The following is a 23,824-nucleotide window of genomic DNA, read 5'->3' on the forward strand; positions in this document are numbered from 1 at the left end:
CACTCGTCGCAGTCGGGCTCGCTGATTGGCCAGTCACCCACACCCGCCCCGCCCCCCAACGCAGTCGAACTCGTTGATTGGCCAGTCGCCCGCACTGGTCCCGCCCCGGGCGTAGCCGAACTCGTTAATTGGCCAGTCACCCACCCCCGTCCCGCCCCCCGCGCACCCGAACTCGTTGATTGGCCAGTCGCCCGCACTCGGGCTCGCTGATTGGCCAGTTACCCACACTCGTCCCGCCCCCCTACGCAGCCGAACTCGCTGATTGGCCAGTCGCCCGCACTCGTCGCATTTAGGCTCGCTGATTGGCCAGTTACCCACACTCATCCCGCCCCCCTACGCAGCCGAACTCGTTGATTGGCCAGTCGCCCGCACTCGTCGCAGTCAGGCTCGCCGATTGGCCAGTCACCCACCCCCCGCGCACCCGAACTCGCTGATTGGCCAGTCGCCCACACTCGCCCCGCCCCCCTGCGGCAATCGAGCTCTCTGCTTGGCTGGAGAATCCGTCAGTCACCCGCCCCCGAGCTCAACAATTGGCCGCGTGGCCCGTCACTCACTGCCGCCCCGCCCCCCCCTCATCTCTCCCTTCCTCCTGTTGTGAAAAGAAAAGTTGCTGAAGCTCCGGACAAAAACGTCCCCCCCAAACTCCTCAGGATAATAAAACAAATAAGCATTCAATCTATTTGATAACGAGGGGAGGGGGGTATAATAATTAATCATTATATAGGCAATTTCGAGTGAAAATCGACGGCGGACTTACGGACACGACCGCTGCCGCCGGCCGCTGACGGCGACTGACTGAGTGAGTGACTGGGCAGCGCGAGCCAGCGCCGAGCCAGCGCCTCCTGGAACCTTCCAGAGCCCGGTGACCGTTACTCTTAAAGGCGCCCCCCCCCCTCTTCAAAACCACTTTTAAAATCTCTTAAACCCCAAAAAACAAACACTGTACACTTTTCTTTTTTTTGGAATAACCCCTCTCACAACAAAGTGGCGTTTTCCCACCTTTGTACACAAAACGGCCTGGAAACTGGACGCTTCCAGCAGCGGCCTCGGAGCGGTGAGTCTTCATTCAATCTTTATATTTTAACTTTTAAAACATCTTCTCTCGGGTTAAACTATGTGTGTGTGTGTTTTCCTCCTTCTCTCTCTCTCCATTTAGAATAAGTAAATGCACAGTTTTCGCCTCAACTTTCGGGCGTTTCTGCTTCCCATAGTTTAATTTATTGAACATGTTAAAAATACAAACACAAATTAACTTGTAAACAATAAATAAGATAATAAAACACAAAGGAAACCAAACAAATAAGTAAATCGATTTAAAATAAGTAAATACACAGTTTTCGCCTCAACTTTCAGACGTTTCTGCTTCCAATAGTTAATTTTATTAATTTATTGAACATGTTAACAAATACAAACACAAATAACCTTGTAAGCAATCAATAAAAGACAATAAAACACAAAGGAAACCAACAAATAAGTAACTCGATTTAAAATAAGTAAATGTATAGTTTTCTCCTCAACTTTCGGACGTTTCTGCTTCCCATAGTTTAATTTATTGAACATGTTTAAAAAATACAAACACAAATAAACTTGTAAGCAATCAATAAAAGACAATAAAACACAAAGGAAACCAACAAATAAGTAACTCGATTTAAAATAAGTAAATGTATAGTTTTTGCCTCAACTTTCAGTGTGTTTCTACTTCCAATAGTTATTTTTATTAATTTATTGAACGTGTTAAAAAAATACAAAACACAAATAAACTTGTAAACAATAAATAAGTAACTCGATTTAAAATAAGTAAATGCATAGTTTTCGCCTCAACTTTCAGTATGTTTCTGCTTCCAATAGTTAATTTTATTAATTTATTGAACATGTTAACAAATACAAACACAAATAAACTTGTAAACAATAAATAAGACAATAAAACACAAAGGAAACCAAACAAATAAGTAACTCGATTTAAAATAAGTAAATGCATAGTTTTCGCCTCAACTTTCGGACGTTTCTGCTTCCCATAGTTAATTTATTGAACATGTTAAAAAATACAAACACAAATAAACTTGTAAGCTATAAATAAAAGACACTAAAACACAAAGGAAACCAAACAAATAAGTAAATCGATTTAAAATAAGTAAATGTATAGTTTTCGCCTCAACTTTCGGACGTTTCTGCTTCCTATAGTTTAATTTATTGAACATGTTTAAAAAATACAAACACAAATAAACTTGTAAACAATAAATAAGTAACTCGATTTAAAATAAGTAAATGCATAGTTTTCGCCTCAACTTTCAGTGTGTTTCTGCTTCCAATAGTTATTTTTTAAAATTTATTGAACATGTTAAAAAATACAAACACAAATTAACTTGTAAACAATAAATAAGACAATAAAACACAAAGGAAACCAAACAAATAAGTAACTCGATTTAAAATAAGTAAATGTATAGTTTTCGCCTCAACTTTCGGGTGTTTCTGCTTCCAATAGTTATTTTTTTTAATTTATTGAACGTGTTAAAAAATACAAACACAAATAACCTTGTAAGCAATCAATAAAAGACAATAAAACACAAAGGAAACCAAACAAATAAGTAACTCGATTTAAAATGAGTAAATGTATAGTTTTCGCCTCAACTTTCGGGCGTTTCTGCTTCCCATAGTTAAATTTATTGAACATGTTAAAAAATACAAACACAAATAAACTTGTAAACAATAAATAAGTAACTCGATTTAAAATAAGTAAATGTATAGTTTTCGCCTCAACTTTCAGTGTGTTTCTGCTTCCAATAGTTATTTTTTTAAATTTATTGAACGTGTTAAAAAATACAAACACAAAAAAACTTGTAAACAATAAATAAAATACACTAAAACACAAAGGAAACCAAACAAATAAGTAACTCGATTTAAAATAAGTAAATGTATAGTTTTCGCCTCAACTTTCGGTCGTTTCTGCTTCCTATAGTTTAATTTATTGAACATGTTAAAAAAATACAAACACAAATAAACTTGTAAACAATAAATAAGACAATAAAACACAAAAGAAACCAAACAAATAAGTAACTCGATTTAAAATAAGTAAATGTATAGTTTTCGCCTCAACTTTCAGTGTGTTTCTGCTTCCTATAGTTATTTTTTTTAATTTATTGAACGTGTTAAAACATACAAACACAAATAACCTTGTAAACAATAAATAAGACAATAAAACACAAAGGAAACCAAACAAATAAGTAACTCGATTTAAAATAAGTAAATGTATAGTTTTCGCCTTAACTTTCGGACGTTTCTGCTTCCAATAGTTATTTTTTAAATTTATTAACATGTTATAAAATACAAACACAAATAACCTTGTAAGCAATCAATGAAAGACAATAAAACACAAAGGAAACCAAACAAATAAGTAAATCGATTTAAAATAAGTAAATGCATAGTTTTCGCTCGACTTTCGGTCATTTCTGCTTCCCATAGTTTAATTTATTGAACATGTTAAAAAATACAAACACAAATTAACTTGTAAACAATAAATAAGACAATAAAACACAAAGGAAACCAAACAAATAAGTAACTCGATTTAAAATAAGTAAATGCATAGTTGTCGCCTCAACCTTCGGTCGTTTCTGCTTCCTATAGTAAAATTTATTGAACATGTTAAAAAATACAAAACACAAATCAAGTTCAAGTTCAAGTGAGTTTATTGTCATGTGTCCCTGTATAGGACAATGAAATTCTTGCTTTGCTTAAGTTAATTTATTGAACATGTTAAAAAATACAACAAACACAAATAACCTTGTAAGCAATTAAATAAAAGACAATAAAACACAAAGGAAACCAAACAAATAAGTAACTCGATTTAAAATAAGTAAATGCACAGTTTTCGCCTCAACTTTCCAGTGTTTCTGCTTCCCATAGTTATTTTTATTAATTTATTGAACGTGTTAAAAAATACAAACACAAATAACCTTGTAAGCAATAAATAAAAGACAATAAAACACAAAGGAAACCAAACAAATAAGTAACTCGATTTAAAATAAGTAAATGCATAGTTTTCGCCTCAACTTTCAGTGTGTTTCTGCTTCCAATAGTTATTTTTTTAAATTTATTGAACATGTTAAAAAATACAAACACAAATTAACTTGTAAGCAATAAATAAAATACACTAAAACACAAAGGAAACCAAACTAATAAGTAACTCGATTTAAAATAAGTAAATGCATAGTTTTCGCCTCAACTTTCAGTGTGTTTCTGCTTCCAATATTTTTTTTAAATTTATTGAACGTGTTAAAAAATACAAACACAAATAAACTTGTAAACAATAAATAAGTAACTCGATTTAAAATAAGTAAATGTACAGTTTTCGCCTCAACTTTCGGTGTGTTTCTGCTTCCAATAGTTTAATTTATTTAACATGTTAAAAAATACAAACACAAATAAACTTGTAAGCAATTAATAAAAGACACTAAAACACAAAGGAAACCAAACAAATAAGTAAATCGATTTAAAATAAGTAAATACACTGTTTTTGCCTCAACTTTCAGTGTGTTTCTGCTTCCAATAGTTATTTTTTTTAATTTATTGAACGTGTTAAAAAATACAAACACAAACAACCTTGTAAGCAATCAATAAAAGACAAAGGAAACCAAACAAATAAGTAAATCGATTTAAAATAAGTAAATGCATAGTTTTCGCCTCAACTTTCGGACGTTTCTGCTTCCAATAGATAAATTTATTGAACATGTTAAAAAAATACAAAACACAAATCAAGTTCAAGTTCAAGTGAGTTTATTGTCATGTGTCCCTGTATAGGACAATGAAATTCTTGCTTTGCTTAAGTTAATTTATTGAACATGTTAAAAAATACAACAAACACAAATAACCTTGTAAGCAATTAAATAAAAGACACTAAAACACAAAGGAAACCAAACAAATAAGTAACTCGATTTAAAATAAGTAAATGCATAGTTTTCGCCTCAACTTTCGGGTGTTTCTGCTTCCAATAGTTATTTTTTTTAATTTATTGAACATGATAAAAAATACAAACACAAATAAACCTAGTAAGCAATCAATAAAAGACAATAAAACACAAAGGAAAATGAACAAATAAGTAAATCGATTTAAAATAAGTAAATGCATAATTTTCGCCTCAACTTTCGGTCATTTCTGCTTCCCATAGTTTAATTTATTGAACATGTTAAAAAATACAAACACAAATAAAGTTCAAGTTCAAGTGAGTTTATTGTCATGTGTCCCTGTATAGGACAATGAAACTCTTGCTTTGCTTAAGTTAATTTATTGAACATGTTAAAAAATACAACAAACACAAATAACCTTGTAAGCAATTAAATAAAATACACTAAAACATAAAGGAAACCAAACAAATAAGTAACTCGATTTAAAATAAGTAAATGTATAGTTTTTGCCTCAACTTTCGGACGTTTCTGCTTCCCATAGTTAATTTATTGAACATGTTAAAAAATACAAACACAAATCAAGTTCAAGTTCAAGTGAGTTTATTGTCATGTGTCCCTGTATAGGACAATGAAATTCTTGCTTTGCTTCAGCACAACACAACATAGTAGGCATTGACTACAGAACAGATCAGTGTGTCCATGTACCATGATATAAATATATACACACATGGATAAATAAACTGGTAAAGTGCAAATAACAGAAAGTGGTTATTAATAATCAGAGTTTTGTCCGAGCCAGGTTTAATAGCCTGATGGCTGAGGGGAAGTAGCAATTCCTGAACCTGGTTGTTGCAGTCTTCAGGCTCCTGTACCTTCTATCTGATGGTAGCAGGGAGATGAGTGTGTGGCCAGGATGGTGTGGGTCTTTGATGATACAGGTGCACAACCTTTTATCCGGAGTTCCAGAAACCGAAAAGCTCCGAAAACCGGCCATTTTTTCCAGATGTCGTCTGCGCACCAAAGCTCGCATTTGGCGCCAAACTTGACCCGAAACGACCCGCGGTCAACCCAGGTCTGTACTACTGTAGCGGCTGCCTCCTCCCCGGAGACCGGGAGACGCTTAAACATCTGTAAATCATTGCTTAAATGTTAGTCAGTTAGTTTGGAGGGCTTTTATGTGAAGGGGGGTGAAGGGGTAAACTTTAATTCTTAGTCCCCTACCTGGTCGGAGAGGCGGGGAGCGGTCAATGCCTTACCGGGTCGCCGTGCAATAAGCTCCGCAGCGCTGTGGCCGGTGGGGCCGCGGGCTGCGCCGGTTGTAGCTCTGACCCCGGCAACTCTACCCCTGGCTGCGAGGCGCTCCAAATCCAGCGCGGCCCGCGGCTGGACGCCCCAGCTCCGCGAATGTCGGGAGTCGGCGGCGTCGCAGCGCTGGGATACCAGCGGGGAGCGGGCAATGCCTTACCGGGTCGCCGTGCGGCAAGCTCCGGAGCGCTGTGGCCGCCGACACACAACATCGCGGAGCATCGCTGGATTTGGAGCCGCGCAGCCAGGGGTAGAGTTGCCGGGGTCGGAGCTCCAACCGGCGCCGCCCGCGGCCGTACGGAGCCCCCAGCTCCGCGGCTCCAAATCCAGCGATAAAATATACACATCAGAAATATACACATCAGAAAAGCACTGGAACGATTCTGAACACAAGGATTATCTCATAAACTACTGTGCACCTGTAGAAGTTAGAGAGAGTCCTCCTTGACAAACCGACTCTCCGTAATCTTCTCAGGAAGTAGAGGCGCTGATGAGCTTTTTTGATAATTGCGTTAGTGTTCTCGGACCGGGAAAGATCATCAGAGATGTGCACGCCCAGGAATTTGAAGTTCTTGACCCTTTCAACCATTGATATAAATGGGGCTGTGGGTCCCTCTCCTGCTCCTTCCAAAGTCCACAATCAGTTCCTTGGTTTTGCTGGTGTTGAGGGCCAATTAAAAAAATAAAATAAAACCCAAAGGAAACCAAACAAATAAGTAACTCGATTTAAAATAAGTAAATGCATAGTTTTCGCCTCAACTTTCAGGCATTTCTGCTTCCCATAGTTAATTTATTGAACATGTTAAAAAATACAAACACAAATAAACTTGTAAGCAATTTAAAAAAGAAAATAAAACACAAAGGAAACCAAACAAATAAGTAACTTGAATAATACAAATAATATCGTTCATGTTCAAAAGGGGTGAGAAGAAGTTGGTGGTGAAGTGGAAAGTCAACCGACTCCAACTGGTCCAGAACACAGCCGCCCGACTCATCACCCACACCAAATCCTGGCATCACATCACTCCAGTCCTCAAACAACTTCACTGGCTTCCCATCTCCCACCGGTCCTCCACCATCTGGCCCCCCCATATCTCACTGACCTCCTATCCCCCTACCAACCCTCACGGTCCCTCAGATCCACATCAGCCGGTCTCCTCTCCATCCACAAGTCCAACCTCCGCAGTTTTTGGGACAGAGCCTTCTCCAGGGCAGCTCCCAGGCTCTGGAACTCCCTCCCCCAACTGATCCGCAATTCCGTGTCCCTCACCATCTTCCAGTCCCGCCTCAAGACCCATCTCTTCACCTCTGCCTATCCTTAGCCCCACGTCCCCCTCCCTTTTCATCTGTGCATTAATTGCCTCATATTGTGTTTTGTATTGAATTCTGTCTTTACTTTGTGTACTAGTCATGCCTCTACTATTTATTTCATTCCCCTTACATGTTTATCCTCTACCTGCTAAATTTTTGTAATGTGTCCTTGAGACTCTTGAAAGGCGCCCATAAATAAAATGTATTATTATTATTATTATTAAAGTGGTGAAATAATTGGACAAAGTCAGCATGGATTTATGAAAGGTAAATCATGTCTGACGAATCTTATAGAATTTTTCGAGGATGTAACTAGTAGAGTGGATGAGGGAGAACCAGTGGATGTGTTATATCTGGACTTCCAGAAGGCTTTCGACAAGGTCCCACATAAGAGATTAGTGTACAAACTTAAAGCACACGGTATTGGGGGTTCAGTATTGATGTGGATAGAGAACTGGCTGGCAGACAGGAAGCAAAGAGTAGGAGTAAATGGGTCCTTTTCACAATGGCAGGCAGTGACTAGTGGGGTACCGCAAGGCTCGGTGCTGGGACCCCAGCTATTTACGATATATATTAATGATTTGGACTTATTGGCTTTACATTTTAATAATTCAATTTAAAAAAAAATGTTTCATGTTATAATCACTTTGCCATTTATTTAATCGTAAGAGTTATATTTATGATAACCTAAATCTGTTTAAAATCTAATCTCCTTTTTGAAATTTCCTTTTTAAGATTTTTTTAATCCAATCTCCTTTTTCAAGATTTCTTTTTTAAGATGTTTAAAATCTAATCTACTTTTTCAAGATTTCCTTTTTAAGATTTTTAAAATCTAATCTCCTTTTTGAAGATTTCCTTTAAGATTTTTAAAATCTGATCTCCTTTTTCAAGATTTCCTTTTTAAGATCTTGAAAATCTAATCTTATTCAAGATTTCCTTTTTAAGATTTTAAAAATCTAATCTTTGTGAAGATTTCCTTTAAGATTTTAAAAATCTAATCTCCTTTTAAGATTTCCTTTTTAAGATTTTAAAAATCTAATCTTTGTGAAGATTTCCTTTAAGATTTTAAAAATCTAATCTCCTTTTAAGATTTCCTTTTTAAGATTTTTAAAATCTCCTTTTTCAAGATTTCCTTTAAGATATTTCAAATTTAATCTCCTTTTTTAAGATTTCCTTTTTACTATTTTTAAAATCTAATCTCCTTTCTCAAGATTTCCATTTTATTTGGTTACCTGGATTTCTTCAAATTCTTGGTTACAATTCAAATTTTTAGTGCTTTTGATTGCTTTCAAAGTATCTTTAGCTAGACTTTAATAGAACTATGTTTGGAGTGTACTTATTGGCTTTACATTTTAATTACTTTCAATTTTTTTTAAAGCCTTAAAATGTTTCATTTTATAATCACTTTGACTTTTATTTAATCGTAAGAGTTATATTTATGATCAATCTCAAAATAACCTAAAGCGCTCAATAATCAATGAAATGCTTGTGACATTTTGTATGACAGGGAATTTATTTAAAAATGATTCTTATTTTGCTTAATTTTGTGTTTTTGAGTGAACCTTTAACTTAAAATCAATGTCAATTCTTAGCATTTGAAAACAAAATTACCATTCAATTTCACATGAATGCTTTCTTGATAAATATTAGACTCAAGGGTCTCTTATGATTCTTTTTGATGCTAATGTTTTTCAAAATACTTCTGTTTTCAAAAATGTGGTGTATTACTTGTCCTGAGATGAAGCAATGTTACGGATGTTTGCAGCATACTAGCGTTGTGAAACAATGCCATAAGCCCGACGCTGTAAACTTGGGTGAACATGAGCAGAGAGAGCTGTTTCTCAGTGCATTGGGGCATTAAGACATTAACGGCAGGGGATTACTAGATAAGAAAATATTTGTTAACTGAAATTGGAGCAGTTACAGCACAGAAACAGGCCCTTCGACCCACAATGTTTGTGCCGAACAGTAACTCAGTGGGTCAGGCATCTCTGAGTAAAGAAATTGGTGACGTTTCGCGTTGAAACCCTTCTTCTTTCAACCGTTTCTTTTTCTCCAGAGATGTTGCCTGACTCGTTGAGTTACTCCAGCATTTTGTGTCTATCTTCAGTGTAAACCAGCATCTGCAGATTCTTGTGTAGATCCTGATCTGAAGAAGGGCCTCGACCCGAAACGTCACCCATTCCTTCTCTCCAGAGAGGCTGCCTGTCCCGCTGACTACTCTAGCATTTTGTGTCTCTATGCAGTGCATTCCAGGCTCTGTTTATAAATGAACTTGCTCCACACATCTCTATATTACACTTTCCCTGCGCATCCCCATTAAACTTTCCCCCTGCCATCCTATAGCTATGCCCTCGTGGTGGACATTTCCACCCTGGGTAAAATAGTTGTGACTCATAGTTTTATATACACTAAATAATTGAGTAAGCAGATCTGTTGAAGTCCAAGAGTTGTGAATTCTAACCTTACAAATATGTGTTGGTGTACAATGTGTACAATAATACACCACTTGCCAAGGTATAACACCAGAATGGGTGCAGACCTCTGGCAGAATAACACTGCCTCAGTAGCAGTGGGTAAGGTCTGTCATTGATTCACATTTGAGCCCTCAGCAGTTTAGTTCAGTTTATTATTACGTGTACTGAGGTACAGTGAAAAGCTTTTGTATGACCACAATACTGGTGGGCATGTGTGTCATTGAGTCCTACAGAGGTGCTGGCTGGGTACAAAGTGGATGGACACAAAATGCTGGAGATGTGTCTAATGGAGCCCGGCTACTCAACATACGTGTCGAAGGGAACTGCAGATGCGGGTTTATACTGGATGGAGAAAAGATGCTGGAGTATCTCACCGACTTTGGCAGCACCTCTGGAGAAAAAGGATGGGCGACGTTTCGAGTTGGAATCCTTCTTCAAGCTGCCTGACCCGCTGAGTTACTGCATACTCAACAACAGAGTGCCAGTTGAGCACGAGAAAGATTGATCTCTTGGTCGGGCTGGACTGGCTCAACTCAGTACTTTAGGCTGAAATGCACTAACGTACTGTTTTTCCTGGGTACACAAAAATGCTAGAGAAACTCAGCGGGTGCAGCAGCATCTATGGAGCGTAGGAAATAGGCAACGTTTCGGGCTGAAACCTTTCTTCAGACTGATGGGGGGTAGGGGGGGACGTGGAGAAGAAAGGAAAAAGGAGGAGGAGGAGCCCAAGGGCTTAGGGAGAAATAGGAAGAGGAGGGGACAGCAAGGGCTAACAAAATTGGGAGAATTCAATGTTCATGCCACCAGGATGCAGACTCCCCAAGCAGAATATGAGGTGCTGTTCCTCCAATTTCCGGTGGTGCTCGCTCTGGCCATGGAGGAGGCCCAGGTCAGAGAGGTGGGATACGGAATGGGAGGGGGTGTTTTTACTGCCTGTATTACAGATACAGTCTGTCTATGACGTTAACTCGAGTGGAATTCTCTGTGTGACTATGGTGATAGCCAGGTTGGGTTTGTCAAGAGTTGTGCTATTGCGTTGAGTCAGAACCAGATTGCTGTGGTTGAAATAGCTTTGTGTTGAGTTTTAATTTTATGCTCCAGCTGATTATTAAGGTGTGGCATTGAAAGTATCGTGTGTGTGTGGGGTGTTGCTCTTCAGCATTGCATTCCAGTATTGTGGATTGTGTTTTCAGATTCATGGGCCTATGGCTGGGATACATACAGTGATATATATGTTCAAGAAGGAACTGCTGGAAAATCGAAGATACACAAAAAAGCTGGAGAAACTCAGCGGGTGCAGCAGCATCTATGGAGTGAAGGGAATAGGCAACGTTTCGGGCTGAAACCCTTCTTCAGACTGATAGCGGGTGGCGGGGAAAAGGAAGGAAAAAGGAGGAGGAGGAGCCCGAGGACTGAGGGATGGGAGGGGACCGCCCGAGGGCTGAGGAAGGGGAGGAGACAGCAAGGGCTAACAAAATTGGGAGAATTCAATGTTCATGCCTATAAGGTGCTGTTCCTCCATTTTCCGGTGTTGCTCACTCTGGCCATGGAGGAGACCCAGGACAGAGAGGTCGGATTTGGAGTGGGAAGGGGAGTTGAAGTGATGAGCCACCGGGAGGTCAGGTAGGTTCTTGCGGACCGAGCGGAGGTGTTCGACGAAACGATATATATGTTCATTGGCTGAAAGTCTGTCACTTTGTAATAAAATACACTACTGCTGGATACAGGTCTATCACGTTTGTTATCAAATTTTGCTGTATGTTTTACTGGTGGATAGAAAACTGTCTGGCGGATACAGGTCTGTCACTGCACTACTCCGTGCCTCAGCCCTAGTCTAGTGTTATAACTGTGGCATGTATACTGGGTACATGGCTTTCACTGCGTTAGCACTGATAGTTACTTTCCGGGATACAGGACAGTGTGTAGACAAAAATGCTGGAGAAACTCAGCGGGTGCAGCAGCATCTATGGAGCGAGGGAAATAGGCAACGTTTCGGGCCTTTGAATTTCCAGCATCTGCAGTTCCTTCTTAAACAGTACAGTGCGTACACTGTCATAACACTGGGATAATCTACTGATGATATAGCTCGCATTATGTGGGTTAATAATGCAGACGGGTACAGAGTGGTTATTGTATAACATTGTAATCCAGTTGTAATGATGATGGTCTTGTTGGTGTGTGACTTTGAAGTGGTGTGTGTGTGCGCGTGTGTGTGCTTGTGTGTGTATCCATCTAGTATGTTGATACATGTCCTGACTTTACATTTAATTTAAAGGACAATGCCTGGACAGCAGCCGCAGAGAGACAAGGACGAGGAGAAGGCTGATGAGGAAATGGAGCATGATTCCGTGGAAAATGAGGAGAGCTCGGATGAAGAGAGTGGCAGTACCTCGGCATCTGAGGAGGAGGGCGAGGACAGCTCAGGTCAGGGAGTGAGGGCAGCTGTACCTGTGTGTGAGCTCAGCGATTTTCAGTGTGTACTAAAGCACGGAATTAAAGTTACAATGAGCTATAAACAAACAAAACTGTTACTGCTTGAAAATGCACCTTTCTTTTTCCATTCATCCTTAATGTTTTTCTTATGTTATATATTTTCTCTATAAGAAATGTTCTCAAATTTGCAAAAACACAATAATTGGGCTGTTGTGAGGGAATTTTGGAATTGGGTGAGTAATGCAGAAAGCTCTTCAATAAGAAGATAATTTCATAGCAAACTGAAGTGGAGGATGTGAAGTGCACCTTTAGCCAGAGGGTGGTGAATCTATGGAATTCATTTGCATCGACATCTATGGAGGCCAAGATATTGTCAATGGATATGGAGATTGACAGATTCCTGATTAGTACGGGTGTTGGGTTCTGGGGAGAATGTGGTTGAGAGGGAAAGATAGATCAGCCATGATTGAATGGTGAAGGATAGGTGATGGACCGATGGCTGAATTCTGCTCCTAAACCTTATCTGATGAATCTTAATTGGGTTGATCAGTATCTGATGGAATTATGTGCCTCTTCTACATTTATATCTGATGTTCATTACAGAGCTTGAATATAATTTGGCTGATCGGGATATATATTAATTTAAGTCCTAATTTGCCATTGACTCGATGGAGGCTCCTGAAAGAAGAATGAGGCCTTCATCCCAGTTCTCCTAGACAAGCGGTCCAGTTTTCCACCTCTTCTCTCCACCCCCCCCATTCTATCAAGAAGAAAAGGATAACTGGCCACTTACCAACACTTATCTCACAGCTGACTTTGAACGTTAGTGACGCAGAATGGCTGTGTACGTAGCAGTCGTAGCACTTCACTCAATCGTTCTGTTAAAGTTGTTGAGGCATTGAAAAGCTGGAGGGAAAAGGAGATGGGGTCGGGAAAGGTTTCTGTTTGAGTGTGCGGCACGGTGGAGTTGCTGCCTTACAGCGCTTGCAGCACGGCAGATTGGGGTTCGATCCCGACTACGGGTGCTGTCTGTACAGAGTTTGTACGTTCTCCCTGTTCTCCGAGGTCTTCGGTTTCCTCCCACACTCCAAAGACGTAGGTTATTTGGCATGGTATAAGTGTAAGTTGTCCCGTGTGTGTGTGTGTAGGACAGTGTTAATGTGCGGGATCGCTGGTTGGTGCGGACTTGGTAGGCCGAAGGGCCTGTTTCCGCGCTGTATCTCTAAACTTTAAACAAAAAAAAAAAAAGGGAACTGAAGTAAGGTGGGCAGAGGCTCATGTACCTTACTACGGGCAGAGTGACCTGTTTTTCTGCTGTAAATTGTAAGTAATTTCACCCAAGATGAGAAAGCAGTTAACTGATCGCTTAATTCTGATCCGTCTAATCTCGGCCATGCTCCATTTTCCAGAGATGGACGATGAGGACTGCGAGCGACGTCGCACTGAATGCCTGGATGAGATGTCGGACCTGGAGAAGCAGTTCACGGATCTGAAAGAACAGTACGCTGATTAGTTTGTTTTGAGTAAATGTCTTCTGGTTTTCTCCTCTCCTCTCCTGAAGGCGGTGCTTCCTGCTGAGCTTGGACTCCTCGCCACTCTCTGGATCACTTGCCCATGGGACCATTCCTGATGTGTGAGGCTAGGGTGCGGCACACACACACACACACACACAGGAGTCACTGGATCGTGTGTTTAAAAATAATGGAATTGCCTTTTAGGTTGGGTAAGGACAAAGTCAAAATGGGCTGTGATGCCTCCCACAGTTGAATAGCCAGCCAGCGCCAACTAACCACATGTACATGCGAAGAAAGGCTGCTTGGCAGAGGCACTGGAGGGCGCAACTCGCTCCCCGGCGAGAGTCGGCATCTTTAGGAAAGGAGGGCGGAAATACTCTCTCTAACAGGTTGTTCGGTAAAGGTTGGCAGAGGACGTGCTCTGAGAACAGAGGGTAAAATCGACAGCTTCTCTTTTACAGACTGTACCAAGAGAGACTGAGCCAGGTAGAAGCCAAACTGGACGAGGTGATCGCAGGGAAGGCAACTGAGTACTTGGAGCCCCTGGCTGTCCTGCAGACGAACATGAAAATCAGATCTGAGGTAGCAGGTAATGGAGGCATCACTGAATTAACCCGTCACCCACAGTATGGGGGTGCCGCTAGAGTTGGGGATGGGGAGGGTACATTTTTGGTACAAACCTAGATGATGCCTTTTGTTAATGAGCTTCCAGTGGAAGTGGTGGAGGCAGGTTCATTGGTATCATTTAAAAATAAATTGGATAGGCATATGGATGAGAAGGGAATGGAGGGTTATGGTATGAGTGCAGGCAGGTGGGACTAAGGGGAAAAAAAAATTTGTTCGGCACGGACTTGTAGGGCCAAGATGGCCTGTTTCCGTGCTGTAATTGTTATATGGTTATATGGTTAATGTTGAGCTGATGATTGATTGAAAGTTACAGCATGGAAACAGGCTGCGTCTGCACCAACCATTGATCAGCCGGACACACTAGTTCTATGCTATCCCACTTTCTCATCCACCTCCCGACACACCAAGGGCAATTTACCGAGACTAAAGAGGAAGGGACAAGACTGACTGTTGGCGAGGCAGCCATTGTTGGCGCCAGCCTGTTTGAATCTATGGGTATTTAACCCAGTAACATATCTTTGTACAGCTCCACCCCTCCCCACTCGCGTCTGTCCTCTCCACTGGACCACGCATTCTCAGTTTCCACTTTATTTGCTTCACTCGTGTTGTAATTCTCCCGGCTCTGTCTCCCAAGTATTCAACTCGAAGGAATAAGGCATCACCTGATGCGATGGGCCGGTTTCTGTAAACTCTCTCAAGACTTGGGGAATGGTAAAACTCCACACGGTACCCCGATGAAGCTGTGTAGTATGGAAGGTGGGCAGGCGGTACTAGTGTTTAAGAAGCAGTCAGACAGGTACATGAATAGGTACACAAAAAAGCTGGAGAAACTCAGCGGGTGCAGCAGCATCCATGGATGCTGCTGCACCCGCTGAGTTTCTCCAGCAATTTTGTGTACCTTCGATCTTCCAGCATCTGCAGTTCCTTCTTGAACACAGGTACATGAATAGGACGGGTTTGGAGGAATATGGGCTAAACGCAGGCAGGTGGGTCTAGAGCAGTGGTTCCCAACGTGGGGCGTACGCCCCACAGGGGGGCAATTTGATTTTTAAGGGGGGCAATTGTGCGCGACTGAGGAGGTCTGGGTCCAAATTTTCGATTTTTATTTTTTGGGATTTTCCATCAGGTAAATATATGTAGTTTATGTTTCAGATGTTATTTTGAGTAGATAATTTTTTTTGGGTAACAAAGGTCTTTATTGTGTAGTTATTACATAATCACCGCGCCATCGCTCTTCATGCACGTCGCACGAAGCGCGCGAGGTCATGGGAGAACAGTATTTATTGAATTGGATTTAGAAATGCGATTCAAAGAGCTTTTGCTAAGTTACCCTTATAATATCTATTTCCTCCGTTTTCTCTCAAGGGAAAGCAAGAGGGGGCATCAGGATTTTAGAGGTGATTAGGTGGGGCATGGCCAAAAAAAGGTTGGGAACCACTGGTCTAGAGTGACTGGGACATGTTGGCCGGTGTGGGCAAGTCGGGCCGAAGGGCCTGTTTCCACGCTGTATCCCAGGTGAATCCGACTGTGAACTGAATCCTTGCTCCCGTCACTATCGCCCCTCAAATCTGAGAACGCTGTGTGAATTGGACAATTTGCTTCATGCCTTTTGTAGATGGATTTCTGCAGAGGACAGGAGGGCAGTGCAAGCTCTGCTGCCCTGCACACTGACAGAGCTGGTGGCTGAATTATGGAGTCAGCTTGGGGGATTGTGCAGACTGAGCATTCTGTCTTTTGGAGAGATTAACCTTGTCGCAATTGTGCACCCGTAGGAGTATATAAAGATCTATGTTTGGAGGTAATCAGAAATAGGTACGAGTGTGAACTGCAGGGAGCTCGGCAACACCTGGAGGTAAGGCAATAGAGAGAGTGTGATGAAGTCACTCAGTCCTCTTGTATTATCTAGGGTGTCGATGAGAAAGATTTGCCACTTAAACTAAATATAACACAATATGTGTTATATAGTAATGGGCCTTCTGCCCGCAATGTTTATGCCAAACATATTGCCAAGTTAAACTGATTTCATCTATCAGAACATGATCCATATCCTTCTAATCCCTGCAATTCCATGTGCTGATTCAAAAGTCTCTTAAACGCCACTTTCGTATAGATCCACCGCCACTGTGAGTACGTACGTACGTACTCTGGCAGTACGTTCCAAGCCCCTATCACTCTGTGTGTAAAAAAATTAATAATAATTTGCCCCGCACATCTCCGTTAAACCTTCCCTCTCTTAGCTTGTAGCTGTGCCCCCTAGTATTGGGCATTTAAACCCTGGGGGGAAAGGTTCTGCCTGTCTATCTACGCCTCTTTTAATTGTATGTACTTGTATCAATTCATCCCGCAACATCCAACATTCCAGAGAAAACAATCTGTGTATCTAACCTCTAATCCTCCTATCAAGGCAACATTTTTGGTAAACCATCTCTGCACCCCCTCCATCCTTCCTGTAACGGGGCGAGCAGAACTGCACCTAATACTCCAAATGTGGCCGAACCAAAGTCCTAGCTATTTTCTATCCTAACTTTTTCTAAGAATTGCACACTTCCATTTTTTGTAACTTTGTCTCTTTACGACCTCTTTCAACAATGAACCCACCCTGCTCCGCCGCCCGCTCTGCTTTGGGATGTCGTTACAATGTGTTGGCTGCCCCCTAACTAATACATAATTAGTTTGCATTCCCTCCCCGCCATCAATGTAATAAAATATCACAAAATGCCTTGGTGGAAAATGAAACAAGACTGCATAAAGGACTTGGGGCAGGTGCCTTATGTACAAACGCCAATCTTGTAAAGGTCAAGCCTTTAGGAATAGGTTTACATGTCCCTCTTACTCAAAGTGGGCACTTGCCACATGTCCTTTCATGGGATCTGGGCGGTCCTGTGCACACACCATGTTCTCTGCCAGTAATCGAGGCTGTATTAAAACCCGCTCTCTGTCTGAATTGCTTTCAAAAGAACTAATTTCACTTTCTCCCTTTCGATGGATTCAGAGTGAGAAGCTGTTGTTGTTTGATAACATGCAGAACGAGCTGTTGGAAAGAATTCAGCGACTGGAGGAGGACAAGCAAAGTATAGACATTACCTCAGGTCAGTATTCAAACGCCGTTGCTTCCTATTCTATGCACCGTTCCTCTCCCGTCCTGATAGTGTAGGCAGCGCCTGGATAGTGTAGGTAGGTCCATAACCGTTTACACACTCTGCCCCTTTGACCATGTAGCTCTTCTTCATTGAGTGCTGGAAAAATTGTGCTGTTGAGGGACTGGTGTCCTCCAAAGCCTACAAACATGCGCGGTCTGATTACGACCAGGTCGAATCATTTTCTCCCCCCCAGCAGCGTTGAGGCTAATTGTAACTCCCATGCTCTGATCTGGTTTGAGTTCAGGAGAAGCTACTATGCCGTCCAAAAGTATGCGCTGTCGTTGAAGGTCAGAATGAACCTGGATGGAAACTAATATTATTTATGGTTTGCAGTGTGCAGAGGAAGGTTGCGGCTTCAACCTTGTACCAGCTCTAATATTCCACTGTGAACGGGGACCATAGGGGAATGGAAGTTACCGGTCACCTCTCTACTCGAGTTTAGTTTAGAGATACAATGTGGAAACAGGCCCTTCAGCCCACCAAGTCCACGCCGACCAATGATCATCTTTTCATGCTAGTTCTACCTAGTACACAATTTACGGCAGCCAATTTAACCAATAGACTTGCATGTCATTGGAAAGTGGGTGAAAACTGGAGACCTGGAGAAAACCCACTAGGTCCCAGGGGGAAGGTACAAACTCCGTACAAACAGCTGCTGTAAAGGTAGCAACTTTACCGCTGCGTCTGGGCGCGGAGGCATAAAAACCATGTCCAAGAGCAGAGCAGGGCTAATGTTTGGCTATGAAATTCTGGGAAGAGCCAGAAAAACATAGTTGCCACATCTGGAAAAAGGCGAATTTGAGCCGGGTTTTGTAGAAGTAATTTAAACAGTATGAGTAAGAGCAATCCTGAATCACTGTTTCCGGTTAGGCGGCACCTTCTCCCTGACTGTCGTGGGTTTTCTCCGGGTGCTCCAATTTCTTCTCTCATTGCAAAGACGTACAGGTTTGCAGATTAATTGGCTTGGGTACGATTGTAAATTCCCCCTAGTGTGTAGGACAGTGCTAATGTACTAGGTGATCGCTGGTCGGCATGGATTTGGTGGGCCGAAGGGCCTGCTTCTGCACTGTATCTTCAAGTGTTAAGGTCCAAAACACAACCCTACCCAAAGTGACAGGTACAGGTACCAGGTACGCACATACAGTTTGATACAATAATACAAAACCAAGGGCCACAGTCTAAGAATAAGGGATAAGCCATTTAGAACGGAGACGAGGAAACACTTTTTCTCACAGAGTTGTGAGTCTGTGGAATTCTCTGCCTCAGGGGGGCGGTGGAGGCAGGTTCTCTGGATGCTTTCAAGTGAGAGCTAGATAGGGCTCTTAAAAATAGCAGTCAGGGGATATGGGGAGAAGCCAGGAACGGGGGTACTGATTTGGGATGATCAGCCATGATCACATTGAATGGCGGTGCTGGCTCGAAGGGCCAAATGGCCTCTACTCCTGCACCTATTGTCTATTGTCTAATAATGCTAACTATGTTAGTCCCCCCCCCCCCCCCCCCCCCCCCCCCCCCCCCCCGCCACGGGTACCATGTAATCCCGTGCTACCTGCTCCATGGTCGGATAGTCAGCGACTAAACCGTCTCCCCAACCTGGTTTGCCAGGTGAGGAGGGGGCTGTGGACCCCCAGCAGGACCAAAAACAAGACCTGTCAAAGGGTGGATGAGCTCCTAGCGAGCCAACGGCCGTCCACACTTCAGTAGAAGTTGCGCTCATGGTCGTACATGGCATTGTAAGGCTGATGATGTTTTCAACCATGATGATGGGGTTGGAGGGATGAATGTCTGGACTATTCGAGAGACATCCAGCCATTTCTCGGGGGTGGTTATAGTTGTCTGTGACACAATGGGCCAAATTGCTCCCTTTACCAGCACTTACCTGATGTATACAGCGAGCAGGTTCAGATCATTGTATTTGGTTCACCGGTTTCCATTTTGAATAGAATGGTGGAACGAGGAGGCCCGAGGGAAACGGAACAAGAAGAAGTGTGACATCTTGAAACCGGAAAAGAAGAAGAAGGCAGCGAGTGTGTCCGATATCCTTTCACCATCTGTGTTTCAGTGCTAATTAAATCCAACTCCAGCTTACATAGCAGTCAATTAGTGACGTTCCATAGCTGCATCACTTGACTTAAGGGCCTGTCCCACTTGGCCGACATTTGGGCCTCATTTACGTGTCATATGTAAAATAGGTTGACGCGTCGTGATGTGCGACGTCGCTCACAAATCACGCATCATCGTGCCGTCTGGTGCGCGTGACGTCATTAGAATATCCTGCGGCGCGCAGCGTCACATGGTTACGCAGGGTGATGTAACCATGCTAGATAGGGCTCTTAAAGATAGCTGAGTCAGGGGATATGGGGAGAAGGCAGGAACGGGGTACTTACATAGAAACATAGAAATTAGGTGCAGGAGTAGGCCATTCGGCCCTTCGAGCCTGCACCGCCATTCAATATGATCATGGCTGATCATCCAACTCAGTATCCCGTACCTGCCTTCTCTCCATACCCCCTGATCCCCTTAGCCACAAGGGCCACATCTAACTCCCTCTTAAATATAGCCAATGGCTACCCTGTGGCAGAGAGTTCCAGAGATTCACCACTCTGTGTGAAAAAAGGTTGGGGATGATCAGCCATGGGGAACTGATTGGGGATGATCAGCCATGATCACATTGAATGGCGCTGCTGGCTCGATGGGCCGAATGGCCCGCTCCTGCACCTATTGTCTGTTGTCTATTCACCATGAAATTGTTGAAATCATCACAGAATGCTGACGGCTCCAACGTATCCAGTTGGAAGATAAGGTTTCTCCTCCTTGCGCTCCTGTTGGACGTTTTTGGAGCAGGGCAGGAAGTGGAAGGTGGTTGGAGCGGGAGAAGGATGGAGACATCAAGTGGCAGGCGACTGGAAGCACGGGATCACTCTGCAACTAAACGGTGGTCACCCAACCCCAACCTGCGCTTGCTTCCCCAATATAGAGGAGCCACTGTCACTCCACAGCAGAGAGTGGTAAAAGACCGGATGTCAGTGATCATCTCTGTCTTCAGTGTGTGTGTGTGTGTGTTAGCTACGTAATGTTAGAGCTCTCGTAGTTGCAGAAATGAGGATCCTGCGGGCAAAAAGTTCCAATTGATTTTTTAAATTTAACTGACGCCGTATGTCAAAGATCTCCCAGCAGAATGGCAAGGACAGCAGGCAGACTAATCTTTGCTCTCCTACAATCTTTGTTTGCTGGGTATTTAATGCTATTCTAGTCCCCTCCAGTTTGCTTTTGATTGTGGCTTTGCAGCTGAACTCCTTCTAGGTTCGCACGTCCTCTGCTTCAGTATCGAAGGACGCTGCACTCAATTGTGCTTTGAATTTCGATCTCTAATAGCCGTCTCTTTCCAAAACTTGCTTAACATTCTGCAATCTAATATTGTTGGTGGCATTTTCCAATGCACAAAATGGATGCTGCAAAATAAGTACGAGCCTGGTTAATTCTGAGGCGTGAGATTGTGTATAACTCCAGCCTTACTGGCATTCTTTGCTTGCTCTCTTTTCTTGCTCTGCTCACTTTGCCAGAGTGTGGTAAAATGAAAGGAACATTCCTCAGGAGGAAAGGCATTCGTGCCTTCTCTGTACTTCATTCCTTAACATCAGAGCACGTCCATACATTGTCTACATGTTACGAGATATCGATATTTTGGAGGACTGGGCTGCCATCAAAAAGGTAAAATCTGCTACCGACCACTTTATCCTCAGTTCCAGCCTCCCCACTTTCTCTTCATCACCGTTTCCTCCTTGCTCCTCGCAAGACCTTTACGTTCCACAAAAAGCATTTTCCTTGCAAGAGAAAGGAACTTCCATTTTTTGGATACCTATTATTTCATATTCTCCCAATTATTCCCACTCAGTTTCTTTGTTCCTCTTGTGGTTTGGTAATCCATGCTCTCTCTGGTCCCAGCCCTCACCGAGTTGCCCCCTTCAACATCCTGTGCTCTGCTAGTCCCTTGCAATAGATACATAGAAAATAGGTGCAGGAGTAGGCCATTCGGCCCTTCGAGCCTGCACCGCCATTCAATATGATCATGGCTGATCATCCAACTCAGTATCCTGTACCTGCCTTCTCTCCATACCCCCTGATCCCTTTAGCCACAAGGGCCACATCTAACTCCCTCTTAAATATAGCCAATGAACTGGCCTCAACTACCCTCTGTGGCAGAGAGTTCCAGAGATTCACCACTCTCTGTGTGAAAAAAGTTTTTCTCATCTCGGTTTTAAAGGATTTCCCCCTTATCCTTAAGCTGTGACCCCTTGTCCTGGACTTCCCCAACACCGGGAACAATCTTCCTGCATCTAGCCTGTCCAACCCCTTAAGAATTTTGTAAGTTTCTATAAGATCCCCCCTCAATCTCATAAATTCTAGCGAGTACAAGCCGAGTCTATCCAGTCTTTCTTCATATGAAAGTCCTGACATCCCAGGAATCAGTCTGGTGAACCTTCTCTGCACTCCCTCTATGGCAAGAATGTCCTTCTTCAATTCCTCCGAGTCTCCAGTTCCTTCAGTTCCCAACTCTGTTTCTTTTGAACAAATGGCAACAACCTGAAGCAAAAACGCTGTTTCTCCATCCACAAATGTTGCCTGACCCAAGTCCAGTTATTTCTTGCAAGCCGCCAGCCAGCAGTTAGTTTTCTTAGCAGCGGGCACAGGTACTTTGGCAAAGACAAAGGAGTTGAATGATTCCTGCAACATGGGTGAGCTTGCATTTCCCAGGCACTGCCCCTGGTGGTAAGCCTCGATTACTGCGACTTGCCTGCCCCCCCAAATATTTCCACACAATTTTCTCACCTCTGATGTGAGGAGCCTCGCTGAAGTACTTCAACGTCTAATCAGCACTTGCCTTTTTCAACACACGCTCAGATGTTGGCCACCAACGGAGAAACTAAGAAGGGTTGGGTGATGTATGCCTGTCAGTGTTGATAAATGAAATGAAGTGGTGGGCACTTGGTGACTCTCCTCTCTGCCTTACAGGCGAAAGCAGTCATCAATCAGCAAAAAAGAAAATCAGACGGTGAGTGAAAGGCGTCAGTGGGGCCCAGTCACCAGTTCGAGCCCGTTCCGTATACGGGCAGTGGCTCGAAATAACGTGGACTCCATTTGCTTGCTTCCCAGGTACAGGTTCTGAAGCAACTCATGGCAAGAAGGGGAAAATCTCAGCACAGCTATTAAGTGACTCGGGTAGGTAGCTCCGTAATGAAGAGTCCTCTGTTCACATAGTGCCGTACAGCTCAGAAACTAACCCTGCATGGTACCCATCTATATTCATCCCATTCACCAACACCTGGACCATAGCCTTCTATGTCACAATCAGAATGCTTTATTGTCACATACAACGAGATTACTGTGTCTCTCCATTTAAAAGAACTTCAAACATTCACATACTCATACTTTTTACACTCCCTCCCTCTCTCCCCAAACCCACCCATGGATTCACATTTACATAAATTAACATTTCGCTGTCTCCCACCCCCCCTCCTTCCCCATAACCGGCTCCCGAGACAGAGTTCAGTCCCAAGATTGCTGATGGGTAAAAGCTGTTCTTTGAGGCACTGCAGATTAGATTTGTTTATTGTCATTCAGACCTTTCGGTCAATGCTGGTTTATACTTACAAAATTCTTAAGGGGTTGGACAGGCTAGATGCAGGAAGATTGTTCCCGATGTTGGGGAAGTCCAGGACAAGGGGTCACAGCTTAAGGATAAAGGGGAAATCCTTTAAAACCGAGATGAGGAGAACTTTTTTCACACGGAGAGTGGTGAATCTCTGGAACTCTCTGCCACAGAGGGTAGTTGAGGCCAGTTCATTGGCTATATTTAAGAGGGAGTTAGATGTGGCCCTTGTGGCCAAGGGGATCAGAGGGTATGGAGAGATGGCAGGTACGGGATACTGAGTTGGATGATCAGCCATGATCATATTGAATGGCGGTGCAGGCTCGAAGGGCCGAATGGCCTACTCCTGCACCTAATTTCTATGTTTCTATACCAAAGATAGGCACAAAGTGCTGGAGTAACGCAGTGGGTCAGGCAGCATCTCTGGAGAAAAAGGATGGGTGACGTTTCGGGGCAGAACCCTTCTTCA

The 23,824-nt window shown here is 42.7% G+C and overlaps 1 protein-coding gene across 3 annotated transcripts in view; it reads left to right on the forward strand.

The window, feature by feature from the left end:
• Positions 1 to 601: 601 nt before the first annotated feature.
• The window catches only part of LOC129714971 (breast cancer metastasis-suppressor 1 homolog), a 28,080-nt gene continuing 4,857 nt past the window's right edge, over positions 602 to 23,824 (forward strand). The window contains exons 1-10 of one of the 3 annotated variants that reach the window (XM_055664770.1): positions 602 to 1,054; positions 12,267 to 12,415; positions 13,834 to 13,924; positions 14,400 to 14,527; positions 16,338 to 16,417; positions 17,558 to 17,654; positions 19,649 to 19,741; positions 21,352 to 21,416; positions 22,719 to 22,758; positions 22,860 to 22,925. In XM_055664770.1, coding sequence (XP_055520745.1) covers positions 12,271 to 12,415; positions 13,834 to 13,924; positions 14,400 to 14,527; positions 16,338 to 16,417; positions 17,558 to 17,654; positions 19,649 to 19,741; positions 21,352 to 21,416; positions 22,719 to 22,758; positions 22,860 to 22,925 — 805 coding nt within the window. In that variant the 5' untranslated portion in view covers positions 602 to 1,054; positions 12,267 to 12,270. The remainder of the gene's footprint in view (positions 1,055 to 12,266; positions 12,416 to 13,833; positions 13,925 to 14,399; positions 14,528 to 16,337; positions 16,418 to 17,557; positions 17,655 to 19,648; positions 19,742 to 21,351; positions 21,417 to 22,718; positions 22,759 to 22,859; positions 22,926 to 23,824) is intronic. The other 2 variants (XM_055664769.1, XM_055664768.1) reach the window with 2 other exon arrangements.

This window comes from Leucoraja erinacea, chromosome 44 (assembly GCF_028641065.1).
Source record: "Leucoraja erinacea ecotype New England chromosome 44, Leri_hhj_1, whole genome shotgun sequence".
NCBI lineage: Eukaryota > Metazoa > Chordata > Chondrichthyes > Rajiformes > Rajidae > Leucoraja > Leucoraja erinaceus.